The 16,190-nt window shown below is 35.2% G+C and overlaps 3 protein-coding genes across 3 annotated transcripts; all 3 read left to right on the top strand.

Moving 5' to 3' along the window:
- The first annotated feature begins 4,126 nt into the window (after nt 1-4,126).
- LOC140831565 (uncharacterized) lies at nt 4,127-5,119 on the top strand. Its single transcript, XM_073195308.1, has 2 exons — nt 4,127-4,622; nt 4,727-5,119. Exons 1-2 carry the CDS (start codon nt 4,133-4,135, stop codon nt 4,732-4,734), a joined length of 498 nt encoding a protein of 165 aa, XP_073051409.1. The 5' UTR covers nt 4,127-4,132; the 3' UTR covers nt 4,735-5,119.
- Nucleotides 5,120-10,311: 5,192 nt separating this feature from the next.
- LOC140832100 (protein P21-like) lies at nt 10,312-11,113 on the top strand. The gene has a single exon (XM_073195920.1). The coding sequence runs from the start codon at nt 10,357-10,359 to the stop codon at nt 11,023-11,025; it is 669 nt and encodes a 222-aa protein (XP_073052021.1). The 5' UTR covers nt 10,312-10,356; the 3' UTR covers nt 11,026-11,113.
- Nucleotides 11,114-12,844: 1,731 nt separating this feature from the next.
- On the top strand, nt 12,845-15,895 carry LOC140832099 (pentatricopeptide repeat-containing protein At1g15510, chloroplastic). The gene has a single exon (XM_073195918.1). It carries the CDS (start codon nt 12,901-12,903, stop codon nt 15,547-15,549), a length of 2,649 nt encoding a protein of 882 aa, XP_073052019.1. The 5' UTR covers nt 12,845-12,900; the 3' UTR covers nt 15,550-15,895.
- The last annotated feature ends 295 nt before the right edge of the window (nt 15,896-16,190 follow it).

The raw sequence follows: 16,190 nt of genomic DNA, 5'->3' as shown, positions 1-16,190 counted from the left end.
AGTATATATAAAAGTTATATATACACGAGGATTAAAATTATGGATAATAAACTTAAATTAAGTCCGTGATGAAATTAATTAAAGTATGGGATCTTTAATTAAAACATCACTAATGCGGCCCATGAACATTATGAATGTGACTGTCTTATCCGGAACGTCGATGTAGAGACATCTAGATGGGGGCATTTATATATAATCAGATTATGTAGGACTAGGACCGATTTAATTAGATATTTCATAATAAATTCCGTTGTTAATATGAAATTCTATTTAAATCATAAGATGATCATATATGGACATATCTTAATCCTGATGTGATTATAAACTCCTATTCATTTTAATATGATTCTTAATTTGCTTGTTTAAAGTTTGCGATTGTGCATTCTTAATACTTGCATTTTAGATTTATATTTGAAATAAATGGCTGGGAATATGAGTTCACAAACATGGAATCCATTCCTTCTTGCGAGAAGTAGAAAGACGATTCCTTCATTTGTTAATTCTAGAACTGAGTGTTGGGCCCAACTAATTTATAATTAAGTTATAAATTAAACCACTCACTGGTGAATTAATGGTAAATGAAGATAAGAAGTAATTGAAGAGGTAAACGGAAAATTCCTAGCTTCAATTACGAATTGTCTATGGAGGATTAATCCATATGTAATGATTATATCAATGGACTGCTCAATTTTGTAGAGTAAATATTTCATAATGAAGAAGAGTGCAATTCCATATTTTTAGTGGAGTAATTATGGAATTAATAAATTAGATAAATTAATTAAAGAGTTTAATTATTTATATAATTTATTGGAGCTTCTAATTATGAGTCCATGGTCCCCGGTACGCCTTTCAAATTAATGACGGATTAAAAATGCAATTTAGAAATCATGTGTGGATATGGAAAAATGTTTCCATAACTCCAAGAGTTTGGAGATAAATATAATTGATTATGAGATATTAATTATATTAAATTATAATTATGAGATAATTATAAATTTGGATTATTATGGTAATATCCAAAAGTTGATTATAATATCTTTAATTTATTGTGAATAAATTATAGATATTATTTAATATCTAAAAATAAGTTAGAATGATATTTTAATTTATTTTGAAAAGATCCTAGAAATCTTATATCTTTTAAATGAGTTTTAAAAGACTTAAATTTATGATATCAAATCAAGTGGGATTTTGTTTGGCCTTATCTTAGATTTCATAATATACGGCCGATGGTTTTTTCTCAATAAGATTGAGATCTGGCTCTCTTGAGTTGGATATTATAAATAGATCCTAGTAGTCTTTTCTAAAAAAAAAAAAAAATGGTACAATTCATTCTCTACTTTTTCATGAGTTGAAAAGAGAGTAGAGAATAAAATAAAAGTTTTGATTTCTAGCTTTTGTGTTTTTGAGTGCCCACACACTACCGTTGATACGAAGGATCGTACTGGAAGGCTGTGGTCTTTACACATCTCGGATTTGCGAAAAAGGAAAACTACAAGAGGTTAGTTTTCTAGTAATTTTTTATTATTTAAATTCATAGTTAATTTATATTCATATGTTCGATTATAATTTGTGAAATTATATAATCGCTTCCGCTGTGTTTCGATTTGATCGAAAATAATTTTTTAACCGGAATTGTTCCGGAGGCTATATGATTTCCAACAAATGGTATCAGAGCCAGGTTTTATTTCATATGAATATAAATTATGTGAATTTAAATTCATGATAGTGAATTAATTGTTGAAAGTTTATTGTGTGTATTGTATTTTTTTTAGGCCACTGTACGTATTTTTTAAAATAAAATAATTTGGCCGTGTCCTTAATTTGTTGGGTTTGTGTGATTTATGAAATCTACCGTATACTTCAATAGAGGAAGGAATTTTTTTTTCAAAAGTTGATTTGTGCTAACAAATATTTTTCCAGTCTTGATCGGAAATTGTTCCTGATCATTCTCGATTCACGTCGCGATGAAGCAGTGAGCGTTGCAGTGGACTGTGCGACCTCCACTCACGGCCGCTGGATCGAGAAGATTTTACTCGCGCACGGGTTACACGAGCGAAATTTCTCACTAGACGAGGCACACTCCGGCGACGGGAAAGATGGAAAATATTGTGACTGTCACAATAAGTTAGCCACAATTCTCAAGCTTTTCTTCCATGGCAGACTACTGCTCAAGGAAGGAGAAGGGAGAGAGGCGTACTTTTTCAGTTGGGCTAGGATTTTTCATAGCCCAATTTTTAAGTTGGGCCAAACAATTAAAAAAAAAATTAATAAAAATCTGAGTGACCCTTTTATGAATTGGCAATTGATTTTAAATATGGCCCAGTTATGAATTGGGCCAGCTCATATTTAAATCTAGATCAGTTTTGAACTGACCCAACATATTTTAAATATGGCCCAGTTACGAATTGGGTCAGCTCATATTTAAATCTAGATCAGTTTTGAACTGACCCAACATATTTTAAATATGGCCCAGTTACGAATTGGGCCAGCTCATATTTAAATCGAGATCAGTTTTGAACTGACCCAACATATTTTAAATATGGCCCAGTTACGAATTGGGCCAGCTCATATTTAAATCGAGATCAGTTTTGAACTGACCCAACATATTTTAAATATAGCCCAGTTTTGAATTGGGCCAGCACATATTTAAATGTAGACCAGTTTCGAACTGGCCCAACATATTTAAATATAGCCCAGTTTCGAACTGGGTCAGCACAGATTTGAATCAGATTTTTTTTTAAATCTGGCCCAATTTTTGAATTGGACCAGTACAATGAAATAATAAAATAAAAAGTTACGGAACTTTTTTTAAAATTGGACCAATTTTTGAATTGAACCAATTATTATTATTTTTTAATGTTTAGCCCAATTTGACTTAATTTATTAAAAATAAGTTTTAATTTGTTGAGTGTAAAATATTGATTTTACAATTTGAATTATAAAATTAATTTGAAATTAAATAAAATTGTTTTATTTGATTTGTTAATTTTATTTTTCAATCAAAACTTGTGATTAGAAGGACACGATTGAAAATTAAAACTTTCAACAATATCTCAGTCTCATTTTTTTATGTCACTCATCATATTTAAATTAGATTTAAATTTCATGATGTTCTATATGTTGCACATATCATATCAAAGAGACCAATAAGATTGGACTTTTAATAATTAAATCATAAGATGTTTTAATTAAATAATTGAAAGTTTGAGAAACTTTAATTATTTTATAATAATGAGTGAGAGAAGGATATATGACAATAAATCCTACGACCTCCACTATTAACAAAAGCAACGTGAGGTTTAAATGACGCCTAGTGACGCATAGGACGTCCTCCCTAAGGAAGGTTTTCATTTAAATCAAAATTCAAGGCTTAGTTTCCGAAAGGATAAGATTTTTTAGTATGATTCATAATTTACCTACCCTAAGGAGGCAATTATGGATTGTATTTTAAAATCCAAAATAGTGGGTCACACTCATATGGATGCAATTAAATAGTTTAAATGCATCTAGGTTAAATTTAAAGGTAATTAATAATAAAATTGAAGATATGAGATATCTTAGTGTTTTATTTATTAATAGAGATAGTCTCGATTTAATCATCATTTAATTCTTTTGACCCTAAGGCAACTTATTAAATGTGAGATTATATTTCCTTGGAATTGATGGAATAAATAATAATGTGTTATGCATCATATTTATGATTCCTAAATTGATTGTATGATTGTGATATTTGTTCAACTTATTAAATGTCGTTTTTATTCATTAAATGTCAGCAATCATGTCTACTGGTCCTGTTCTTGCTTTACTTAATGAAAGGTTGACTGGTGAAAACTTTTTGAAATGGAAGAGTAACATTAACATTGCCCTCGTCTGTGAGAACCTCAAATTTGTCTTATCGGAGGAGTGTCCTCCCGAGCCCCCTTTGAATGCTGCTCGTAGTGTACGAGAAATATATGATCGATGGATTGCGGCAAACAATAAAGCCAAGGGCTACATGTTAGCCGGAATGAACGATGTGCTTAGACTTAAGCACGAGCATGTAGAGAATGCTTATGAGATAATGGATTCTCTGCAAGCTATGTTTGGTCAACCATCTGGTCAATCTAAGCATGAGGCCATTAAGAATGCCATGAATGCTAAGATGAAAAAAGGCCAATCAGTTGGAGCGCATGTTTTGAACATGGTTAACTACTTCACTGAAGCTGAGACTCATGGTGCGACCATAGATGAAGGCACACAAGTGAGCATAATTTTGGAATCATTGCCACTGACTTTCCTGCAATTCAAGAGCAACTATGTCATGAACAAACTTAATTATAACATGACACAATTGCTCAACGAGTTGCAAACCTTTGAGGCTATTTCCATTGGAAAAGTCCAAGAAGGTGAGGCAAATGTTGTCAAGGTTAAGTCACCTTCCTCCAAAGCTAGTTTGAAAAGGAAAAATAAGGGGAAAGGAAAGGGAGCTCCTAAAAAGCAAAAGAATTGGAATGGTTCCAATGGCAAAAAGAAGGGTGACACTGCAAAGCCCAAAGGAAAATGTTTTCACTGTGGGATCGATGGTCATTGGAAAAGAAACTGTCCCAAGTATCTCGCTGACCTAAAAGAAAAGAAGAAAGGTAAATATGATTTACTTGTTCTAGAATCTTGTTTAGTAACCATTGATTCTTCTATATGGATAGTTGATTCGGGCGCTACTAATCATGTTTGTTGTTCTTTGCAGCTACTTAGTTCTTATGAAGAGCTTGCTGATGGGTCCTTCACGATGAGAGTTGGCAATGGTGCATTAGTTTCGGCAAGAGCAGTGGGAGTTATTAAACTTAGATTTTATGATAGACATTTGGTTTTGAACAATGTTTATTTTATTCCTAGTTTTCGTAGAAATTTGATTTCTGTTTCCAAGTTGCATGAACAATTTTATTCGCTTTCTTTTGATAATAATGAGATTGTTATTTTGAGAAATGGTCGTATGATTTGTAGTGCTTCAATCGAAAATGGACTATATATTCTAAGACCAAACGAACAACCACTGCTTAATGTCGAAATGTTTAAAGTAGAACATCCCAAATCTAAAAAGCAAAAAGTTTCTCATGAAGATAAAACATATCTATGGCACCTAAGGTTGGGGCATATATCCTTAGAAAGATTAAACAGACTTGTAAAGGACGGTCCTTTAAGAGAGCTAACTGTTGGCACTCTTCCTGTTTGTGAATCTTGTTTAGAAGGAAAAATGTCTAAGAGACCTTTCTCCGCAAAGGGCAATAGGGCCAAGGAACCACTAGAGCTTATACATAGTGATGTATGTGGTCTTATGACTACACAAGCTAGAGGTGGTTATGAGTATTTTGTCACTTTTATTGATGATTACTCTAGATATGGATATATTTATCTCATGCATAGAAAATCCGAGACTTTTGGAAAGTTCAAAGAATTTCATGCGGAAGCCGAAAGGCAACTAGGCAAATCTTTAAAGTGTCTTCGATCAGATCGAGGCGGCGAGTATCTAGATACCGAGTTCAAAGATTATTTGCTAGAGCATGGTATTTTATACCAACTCACTGCACCTGGTACACCTCAGCAAAATGGTGTTGCTGAAAGGAGAAATCGTACTTTGCTTGATATGGTGAGATCTATGATGAGCTACTCATCACTGCCAATCTCGTTTTGGGGTTATGCAATAGAGACGGCCACTTACATTCTGAATGCAGTGCCATCGAAGTCAATCCTTAAAACACCTCTAGAGTTGTGGAATGGGAGAAAACCTAGTTTATCTCATTTTCGCATATGGGGATGCCCAGCACATGTTCTGGAAGGAAAGACTGGAAAATTGCATCCACGTTCAAAAGTGTGTTTGTTCGTGGGATACGCCAAGGGAACGAGAGGAGGTTGGTTTTATGATTCTCAAGATAATAAGGTAATTGTATCGACAAATGCCATCTTTCTTGAAGATGATTATATGGCAAACTTCAAGCCTCGAAGTAAGACAGTACTCGAGGAGTTACTCAATGATGAGATCATTCGAAGTCCAACTAAAGTTATTAAGGAAACCATTAATGATACCATTGAACCAATTCAAGATATCATACCACCTCGACGTAGTGGGAGGGTAGTTAAACCACCCCTCCGCTATTGTCAAGATCAAGAAGCAAATGTTGCTGTCACCGATGGAGTGGAAGATGATCCGTTGTCATTTCAACATGCAATGGAAGATCATGACAAAGAAAGGTGGCTTGAAGCTATGAACCAAGAAATGGAGTCGATGTACTCTAATTCTGTCTGGACTCTTGTAGATACACCTGAAGAGGTTAGACCTATTGGGTGTAAATGGATCTATAAGAGAAAGAGAGGTGTAGATGGGAAAGTAGAGACTTTCAAAGCAAGATTGGTTGCAAAGGGTTATACCCAAAGAGAGGGAGTCGATTATGAAGAGACTTTCTCGCCTGTAGCCATGCTTAAATCTATACGCATCTTACTTTCAATTGCTGCTCATTTTGACTATGAGATATGGCAGATGGATGTCAAGACGGCCTTTCTGAATGGTCATCTAGACGAGGAAATCTACATGAAGCAACCAGAAGGTTTTATAGTCCAAGGCCAAGAGCAAAAGGTTTGCAAATTGCTTAGATCCATTTATGGACTAAAGCAAGCCTCGAGATCATGGAACCATAGATTTGATGAAACAATCAAATCTTATGGCTTTGATCAAAGTGTTGATGAGCCTTGTGTATACAAGCACATCAAAGATGGAAAAGTGGTATTCATAGTGCTTTACGTAGATGACATTCTGCTTATTGGGAATAATGTGGAAACATTGTCTACTGTAAAGGGTTGGCTTGCCAAGCAATTCCAAATGAAAGATTTGGGAGAAGCAAATTATGTTCTTGGAATTCGAATCGTTCGAGATCGTAAGAACAAGTTGTTGGCATTGTCTCAAGCTACTTATATTGATAAGATGCTATTGCGTTATAGAATGCAAGATTCCAAGAAAGGTTCACTACCAACCCGACATGGAATCGTCCTCTCTAAGGAGCAGTGTCCTAAGACACCGCAAGAAGTTGAGGACATGAGACGCGTTCCCTATGCCTCTGCAGTAGGCAGTCTTATGTACGCAATGATGTGCACTAGGCCGGACATATGTTATGCTGTGGGGATAGTCAGCCGTTTTCAGTCAAATCCTGGTTTGGATCATTGGATAGCGGTTAAGAACATTCTCAAGTATCTTCGGAGAACGAGAAATTATATGCTTGTCTATTCAGGTGGAGACCTTAAAATAGACGGTTACACTGATTCTGACTTTCAATCAGATAGAGATACTCGAAAATCGACTTCTGGATCAGTGTTTACTCTTGGTGGCGGTGCCATAGTCTGGAGAAGCATCAAGCAATCCAGCACAGCCGACTCGACCATGGAGGCCGAATACATAGCTGCTTCCGAAGCTGCTAAAGAAGCTGTGTGGCTTAAGAAATTCCTATCTGATTTGGAAGTTGTTCCAAATATGAATAATCCACTCACTTTATGGTGTGACAATAGTGGTGCAGTGGCTAATTCGAAGGAACCTCGTAGCCACAAGAGATCGAAGCATATAGAAAGGAAGTACCACTTGATCCGAGAGATAGTGCAAAGAGGTGACGTTTCTATTCTCAAGATTGTGTCTGCTGACAACATCGCTGATCCATTCACCAAGACACTGCCTGCAAAAGTTTTTGAGAGGCATATGCTAAATCTAGGACTTAGAGACATGTCTCACATGCTTTAGTGCAAGTGGGAGATTGTTGGGGATAGTGCCCTTAAAGCATTGTTATTAAATTATGTTTTTATTATTAATAAAAAACGACATTTATTATTGAACATATTTGCATGAAATATTATTGTCATGAATATCACAGTAAAATCCTTAGTTTATTGGATGTAACCATGATTTTAGTATATATAAAAGTTATATATACACGAGGATTAAAATTATGGATAATAAACTTAAATTAAGTCCGTGATGAAATTAATTAAAGTATGGGATCTTTAATTAAAACATCACTAATGCGGCCCATGAACATTATGAATGTGACTGTCTTATCCGGAACGTCGATGTAGAGACATCTAGATGGGGGCATTTATATATAATCAGATTATGTAGGACTAGGACCGATTTAATTAGATATTTCATAATAAATTCCGTTGTTAATATGAAATTCTATTTAAATCATAAGATGATCATATATGGACATATCTTAATCCTGATGTGATTATAAACTCCTATTCATTTTAATATGATTCTTAATTTGCTTGTTTAAAGTTTGCGATTGTGCATTCTTAATACTTGCATTTTAGATTTATATTTGAAATAAATGGCTGGGAATATGAGTTCACAAACATGGAATCCATTCCTTCTTGCGAGAAGTAGAAAGACGATTCCTTCATTTGTTAATTCTAGAACTGAGTGTTGGGCCCAACTAATTTATAATTAAGTTATAAATTAAACCACTCACTGGTGAATTAATGGTAAATGAAGATAAGAAGTAATTGAAGAGGTAAACGGAAAATTCCTAGCTTCAATTACGAATTGTCTATGGAGGATTAATCCATATGTAATGATTATATCAATGGACTGCTCAATTTTGTAGAGTAAATATTTCATAATGAAGAAGAGTGCAATTCCATATTTTTAGTGGAGTAATTATGGAATTAATAAATTAGATAAATTAATTAAAGAGTTTAATTATTTATATAATTTATTGGAGCTTCTAATTATGAGTCCATGGTCCCCGGTACGCCTTTCAAATTAATGACGGATTAAAAATGCAATTTAGAAATCATGTGTGGATATGGAAAAATGTTTCCATAACTCCAAGAGTTTGGAGATAAATATAATTGATTATGAGATATTAATTATATTAAATTATAATTATGAGATAATTATAAATTTGGATTATTATGGTAATATCCAAAAGTTGATTATAATATCTTTAATTTATTGTGAATAAATTATAGATATTATTTAATATCTAAAAATAAGTTAGAATGATATTTTAATTTATTTTGAAAAGATCCTAGAAATCTTATATCTTTTAAATGAGTTTTAAAAGACTTAAATTTATGATATCAAATCAAGTGGGATTTTGTTTGGCCTTATCTTAGATTTCATAATATACGGCCGATGGTTTTTTCTCAATAAGATTGAGATCTGGCTCTCTTGAGTTGGATATTATAAATAGATCCTAGTAGTCTTTTCTAAAAAAAAAAAAAAAAATGGTACAATTCATTCTCTACTTTTTCATGAGTTGAAAAGAGAGTAGAGAATAAAATAAAAGTTTTGATTTCTAGCTTTTGTGTTTTTGAGTGCCCACACACTACCGTTGATACGAAGGATCGTACTGGAAGGCTGTGGTCTTTACACATCTCGGATTTGCGAAAAAGGAAAACTACAAGAGGTTAGTTTTCTAGTAATTTTTTATTATTTAAATTCATAGTTAATTTATATTCATATGTTCGATTATAATTTGTGAAATTATATAATCGCTTCCGCTGTGTTTCGATTTGATCGAAAATAATTTTTTAACCGGAATTGTTCCGGAGGCTATATGATTTCCAACACCGACGTCGTGGGTTCTGCATCAACACTGAAAAGAGATGAAAATTGGAATAAGTCACAAGTGCGAAAGACACCGGCCAACAACCTGAAGTTGACGAGATGGTAGGTAGACGCCGGAGAAGGATATGCATACGATGAGGACTTTGGCAAGAATACAATGAATAAAAAAAATGGATCAAGTGTGAAGTGGTAGGTGGATGATTGATATTCATTGAATTTTTCAAATTTACTTACCTTTTTTTAAAAAAAAAAGGATTCGTAAACAAGCTCAATTTCTAGATGGACAAAAGGTAATACTAGTAAAAATATATAAGAAAGTAATTAAACATCATGTGATCATTGTTTAAAAAAAACAATTTTTGCGGCTGGACCCGGCGGCTGAGTAGGGTGAGTTCCCACTGACAAAAGGAGAGGCTGCTGGTGCTGGGTTAGAATTTAGAAATAGTCGGTCAAAAAAAAAATTAAATGTATAATAATATTAATATTATATCACTTAGATTAGCAACGAGCGATGGTTTAATTAATTTATTTGAAGTAAAGAAATCTGCACGTGTTCGAGGAAAATGGGGGAAAAAAGGTAAGTAGTTTTTTTAAAAAATCAAATTTTAAAATTAAAACAAAAAAAAAATGTGTCAATTTTGTACAAATATGATGTAACCACACGCAATCTTTCCTAGTTTCCCATGCTCTCTCCTACCTATATAAATAATCAAAACCTCCACAATTTATCAAATGTAATTTTAATCAAAGGTGCATACCAATCCAAAATGATTCACCAAAAGATTGCTGTCCTAATCTTCTTCCCACTTCTCTTCCTCCAAACCCATGCAATAATCTTCAATATCCGCAACAACTGCTCCTATACCGTCTGGGCCGCCTCCCTCCCAGGTGGAGGCCGCCGCCTCGACAGCGGTCAGACGTGGACGCTCGGCTTCCCCAAAGGGCCCGGACGCGCCAAAATATGGGCCCGAACAAACTGCACCTTCGACGCAAGGGGCCGAGGCAGCTGCCTCACCGGAGACTGCAACGGCCTGCTCCAATGCCAGACGTACGGGTCACCGCCCGCGACCCTCGCAGAATACGGGCTCAACAGCTTCGCGTACAAAGACTACTACGACATCTCCGTTTTACAAGGATTCAACGTGCCGATTGAGTTCCAGCCCACCTCGAACGGGTGCACCCGACCCTTGAGATGCACGGCGGACATCACGGGGCAGTGCCCGAATGTACTCAAGACTCCCGGGGGATGCCACAACCCGTGTACGGTGTACAAAACGACGGAGTATTGCTGCCACTCGGGACCGTGCAGGCCGACGGATTTGTCCAGGTTTTTCAAGTTGAGGTGCCGCGATGCTTTCACGTATCCGGAGGATGACCCCACCAGCACCTTCACATGCCCCGCCGGGACGAGTTATCGGGTTGTATTCTGCCCGTAGAGATTTCTGCATTATAATTTGAATTATTATTAAATTTTGTTTCATCCAATATATAATATAATAATACATGATTTGGTCTTATTAAAAATGTTTGGTTATTTTAACAATTTACAGAATATAATAATAAAAAAGGTATTTGCAATTTGCCACTTGTGATTCATTAAAATAAAAACCAGAGTTTATCATTTGAGTTAAAGCTGAATGAAAGACTCTCGACCGAGACCGGGTTACTTGTCTAATCTCGGAGAAGAGATTTCTTTTAATAATGACAATTTCAAAACAAATGTACATATAATAATTTTTCATAATATAATTAGTATTCAATTAAACTTTCGAATTATTCATCGATCTCTAAGTCCCGTGATTTTCAATACATTTAGTCGGCAAAATTTTTTATTCAATAAAAAATTATTATTATAAAACATTTTTTTAGTACTAATATCATGGTGTGTATGAATGGCTAGTATTGTAATTAAGACCACAAAACGTATAAAATGTCGAACAAAAACCTGGTGGGAAAAGGGATTTAGGGTGGAAATTAAATCTAAATAAAAGTCGCTGCGATGCTGCCTTTCTTGACCAATAATTTATATAAATTACATAATCTTAAATACGGAGGCGAAAAGATGTGATCTGATATTGGAATATTCTCAACACAAATAGAAGAAGGAATTCACATTTCAATAATTATACTCAAGTTTAGTTAAAATCCAGACATATATGCCTTGGTCCAAGTCTAACCAAGAAAAAAGAAATATTCAAATATCCCCGAAAACAAGGACGCGTGCTTTGACGCTACCAGGCACGTGTATTGTTTTTTCAACATGGGCTGACATATTGTATTACAAACATATGTGATATTCTGGGCTAACACATGGAGCATTATTCATATTAATGCATCTACGTACGCAACAGCGCGTTTGTATAATATTTTTTATAATTTATTTGATTTATATTTAAATGAGAATCAAAGTATACTTATATGAAATAATGATGGACTACACTGTAATTTTGATATATAAATTAAAAAATAAATTGAAAAATAAAATAATAAAAAAATGACATCAATGAGAATTGATGCATTAAAATTTCAATATTTTTTAATATATATAATTATTAAAACAGACCATGACACCAAAATTAGTTGCTCTAAGTGTCTCAAAGTTAATAGAATAGTATAGATATGATATCATGAAAAAATCCGACGGTACTTGAAGATGTGTGAATTTGATTTTAGAGTTGTTAAGTTTCTTCAAATAATCAATGATTTTGAAACATCCAATATAAAATTGGATCAATATAAATATAATTTCTTTATATTTTACATGTATATAGGTCGATTATAGTTTTTGATGGTCCATTAAGTTAGCAAAATAAATTTATTTGAGTTTCACCGAAAAAAAAAAGTATATTCAAATACTCGGACGGACTTTTAAATGCAGTAAGGGAAAAAAGCATTTAATTTGGATCGCATTTTAGATTTTACAAGGAAAAAAAGGGGGTAAGTTGTTATGAGGAAGCTCTCGTGTTATACATGCAGACTATCGATTGGAAATAAAAACATTAAATTATTATTGTCTATATTGTATTATTAAGTATGAGATATTTAAAGTAATTAATTTTAGTGTCATTATCTGTTTTAATAATTATATATATTAATAAAATTTTAAAGATTAATAAAAGTTATATATAATTCGATGGATAGAATCATTGTTTTTTAGATTAAGTTGTAGATTCACTTCTTACTTATCCTACTAAACTTTGCTGCTATATTTCACATAATATAATTAAAACCAAATTAAAAAACTCGATCTAGTGGCATATGGCTGGTTTGATAAGAACCGGAGCCTCCATCTTTGCCTTGCTTCCACAAATATGGCTGTCTGTGCTAGAATCTCATCAAATTTTCTTCTGACAGAATATAAAAATCTTCATTTGCTCAATTCCAATAATCTAAAAGGCCAGAATTTCACTCAAATTATTTGTAAAACACACCAAGTTCGGCTGAAAATATGCCACTCGCATTCTGTGTTGAACTCCAGCTCCTCCTTTGCCACCGAGCCCAACTCACTTTTGATTCAGTTATGCATCGAAAATAAGCTAAACCAAGCTATAAATTTCTTAAACTCGATTGCAGATGAGCAGCAAAATGGCATTGAGGAAGAAACTTTTGTTTCTTTAGTAAGACTATGTGAATTCCAGAGGGCATCTCATGAAGGACTATTTGTTTACTCCTTTTTGTCTAATTTGATGACACGTTTGAGTTTAAAGCTGGGAAATGCGCTCTTGAGCATGTTTGTGAGATTGGGTAATTTGAGTGACGCGTGGTACGTATTCGGGAAGATGGAGGAAAGAGACGTGTTTTCATGGAATATTTTGATTGGTGGGTATGCAAAGAATGGTTTCTTTTACGAGGCAATCGAGTTGTATGGAAGAATGTTGTGGCTTGGCGGGATTTCCGTTAGGCCAGATGTCTATACTTTCCCTTGTGTATTGAGAGCTTGTGGGGGTTTGGGAGATTGGAATTGGTGTAGGGAGATGCATGCTCATGTTTTACGATTCGGGTTTGAATCTGAAGTTGATGTTGTTAATGCTTTGATCACCATGTATGTCAAATGTTCTGATGTGTGGAGTGCACGGACAGTGTTTGACGGAATGTCTAAGAGGGATGTGATCTCGTGGAATGCAATGATCTCTGGGCATTTCGAGAATGAAGAGTGTTCGGAAGGATTGAGATTATTCTTTTCAATGAGGGAGTGTTGTTATTGCCCAGATTTGATGACTATGACAAGTGTGATATCGGGTTGTGAGGTTATTGGTGATGAGAGCCTCGCACAAGCGGTTCATGGCTATGTTGCTAAGATGGAATATGGATCCGAGTCTTCAGTCTATATCTCATTGATTCAGATGTATTCAAGTTTAGGACGATGGGGTGAAGCTGAGGAGGCTTTTGCTAGAATTGAGTGTAAGGATGTGGTATCTTGGACATCGATGATTTCGGGTTATAGCAACAATGGGATGGCTGAAAAAGCTATCGAAACTTATAACATGATGGAGTTAGAGGGTGTGATGCCGGATGAGATCACTATCGCGAGTGTCGTTTCCGCCTGTGCTTCTTTGGGCTTTCTTGATTTTGGCATAAAGCTTCATGAGATTGCTGAACGGGTTGGACTTATAGGCCATGTTATGGTTGCAAATGCTCTTATCGACTTTTATTCCAAGTGTAAATGCATTGACAAGGCTTTGGAAGTATTCCACCAAATTCCTGATAAAAATGTAATTTCGTGGACATCAATTATCTTTGGGCTTCGAATCAATAACCGCAACTTTGAAGCCTTGATCTATTTTAGGCAAATGAAACTCGGTTTAACCCCGAATGATGTTACCTTGATCTCTGTACTCTCTGCATGTGCAAGGATAGGAGCATTGATGCGGGGGAAGGAAATCCATGCCCATGTATTGAGAAATGGGTCGGTATTTGATGGTTTTATACCAAATGCTCTTCTCGACATGTACGTTAGGTGTGGTAGGGTAGAGTCAGCACTGAATCAGTTTAAGATCCAGGAACCGGATGTGGCGTCTTGGAATATTTTGCTGACTGGTCATTCCAATAGGGGCCACGGTCATCTTGCCACCGAGCTATTTAACAAAATGATTGAGTCCAAAGTTAGTCCGGATGAGGTAACTTTTACAGCACTGTTATGTGCATGTAGCCGATCCGGAATGGTCACTGAAGGCCTGCAATATTTTAATGCCATGGAAACTGAGTTTTCAATTGCTCCAAATCTGAAGCATTATGCCTGCGTGGTGGATTTGCTTGGCCGAGCAGGAAAGCTGGAGGATGCTTTCATGCTTATAGAAGAAATGGATATGAAACCAGATGCAGCAATTTGGGGAGCCTTGTTGAATGCATGTAGGATCCATGGACGAGTCGAGCTTGGGGAAGTGGCTGCCCGACACATTTTTGGGATGGATAAGAGGGACGTCGGATATTATATTCTCTTGTGTAACTTGTATTCCGACAGTGGTAAGTGGGATGAAGTCGCAAAATTGAGGAAGATGATGAGAGAGATGGGGCTGACCATTGATCCTGGTTGCAGTTGGATTGAAGTTAAAGGAAAGATCCACGCGTTCCTCAGTGGTGATGGTTCTCACCCTCAAATAACCGAAATAACTGCTCTCTTGAAGGGATTTTACCACAAAATGAAAGTTGCTGGTCTTGGTGATCCAGAAGAAAGTTATGCAAATGAAATTGAAGCCTCGAAAGCTGAGGTTTTCTGTGGTCATAGTGAGAGGTTAGCTGCTGCTTTCGGGCTCATAAACAGTGTCCCTGGGATGCCTATTTGTGTAACAAAGAACTTGTACATGTGCAAGAGCTGTCACGATACGATCAAATTCATGTCCACAATGTGTAGGAGAGAAATTTCGGTAAGGGACACCGAACACTTCCATCGTTTTAAAGATGGGAGCTGCTCGTGTGGTGACGAAGGTTATGGGAAATGTATTGTTAACGAAATAACTTGAACTGGTTTTCAGACACCGAATCTCGAATCTGCAAGTTGTACGACGTCATACTCTCTCTCCTTAGTCACTGGAGTTTGATAACAGATGCATATGTAATTTAGCACAACACATACTCCAAAGAAGCTGGCTCTATGTTTCTAGCTTAGAAAAGCTCGTTGAAAGTGAGCTGGTTCGTCTCAGGCTCTGAAAGATCTTGAACTAAAGCCAACGGATTCGCTTATCAGCTACAGACATTGAAACTCGAGTTATTTTCAACATGTATATCTGTTTGTACAACTAAAGCTAAAGCTAATGGGTTCGCTTCTTATCTATATGAATTCAGTTGAGACAGGTATGGTTGAATTTAGGAGATCAACTTGTATATTGTTTGTACAATTTTGTCACAAATGTTGTCCACTAGGACTACCGAGGCCTATCTGTAATTTTCACTTTATACAATATCTAGGAACATTTCAATAATTTATGATTTATCAAATATGGATGGTTTAATTTAATCGCGTTATTGATTTTTTCTGTTTTTAAACATAAAAAATAAATAAGAGACGCCTGTTTAGCTGGTAAAAATAGTCTTCATAGGAAACAGATTCAAGTATCTGCATTGAAACTCAAAACCAGTTCATAATTCTTCAGACGACGTTTAA

This window comes from Primulina eburnea, chromosome 5, assembly GCF_022965805.1.
Source record: "Primulina eburnea isolate SZY01 chromosome 5, ASM2296580v1, whole genome shotgun sequence".
NCBI classification, from domain to species: domain Eukaryota; kingdom Viridiplantae; phylum Streptophyta; class Magnoliopsida; order Lamiales; family Gesneriaceae; genus Primulina; species Primulina eburnea.
Note: the sequence above shows the minus strand (reverse complement) of the source record. Positions and strands in the feature narration are given on the sequence as shown.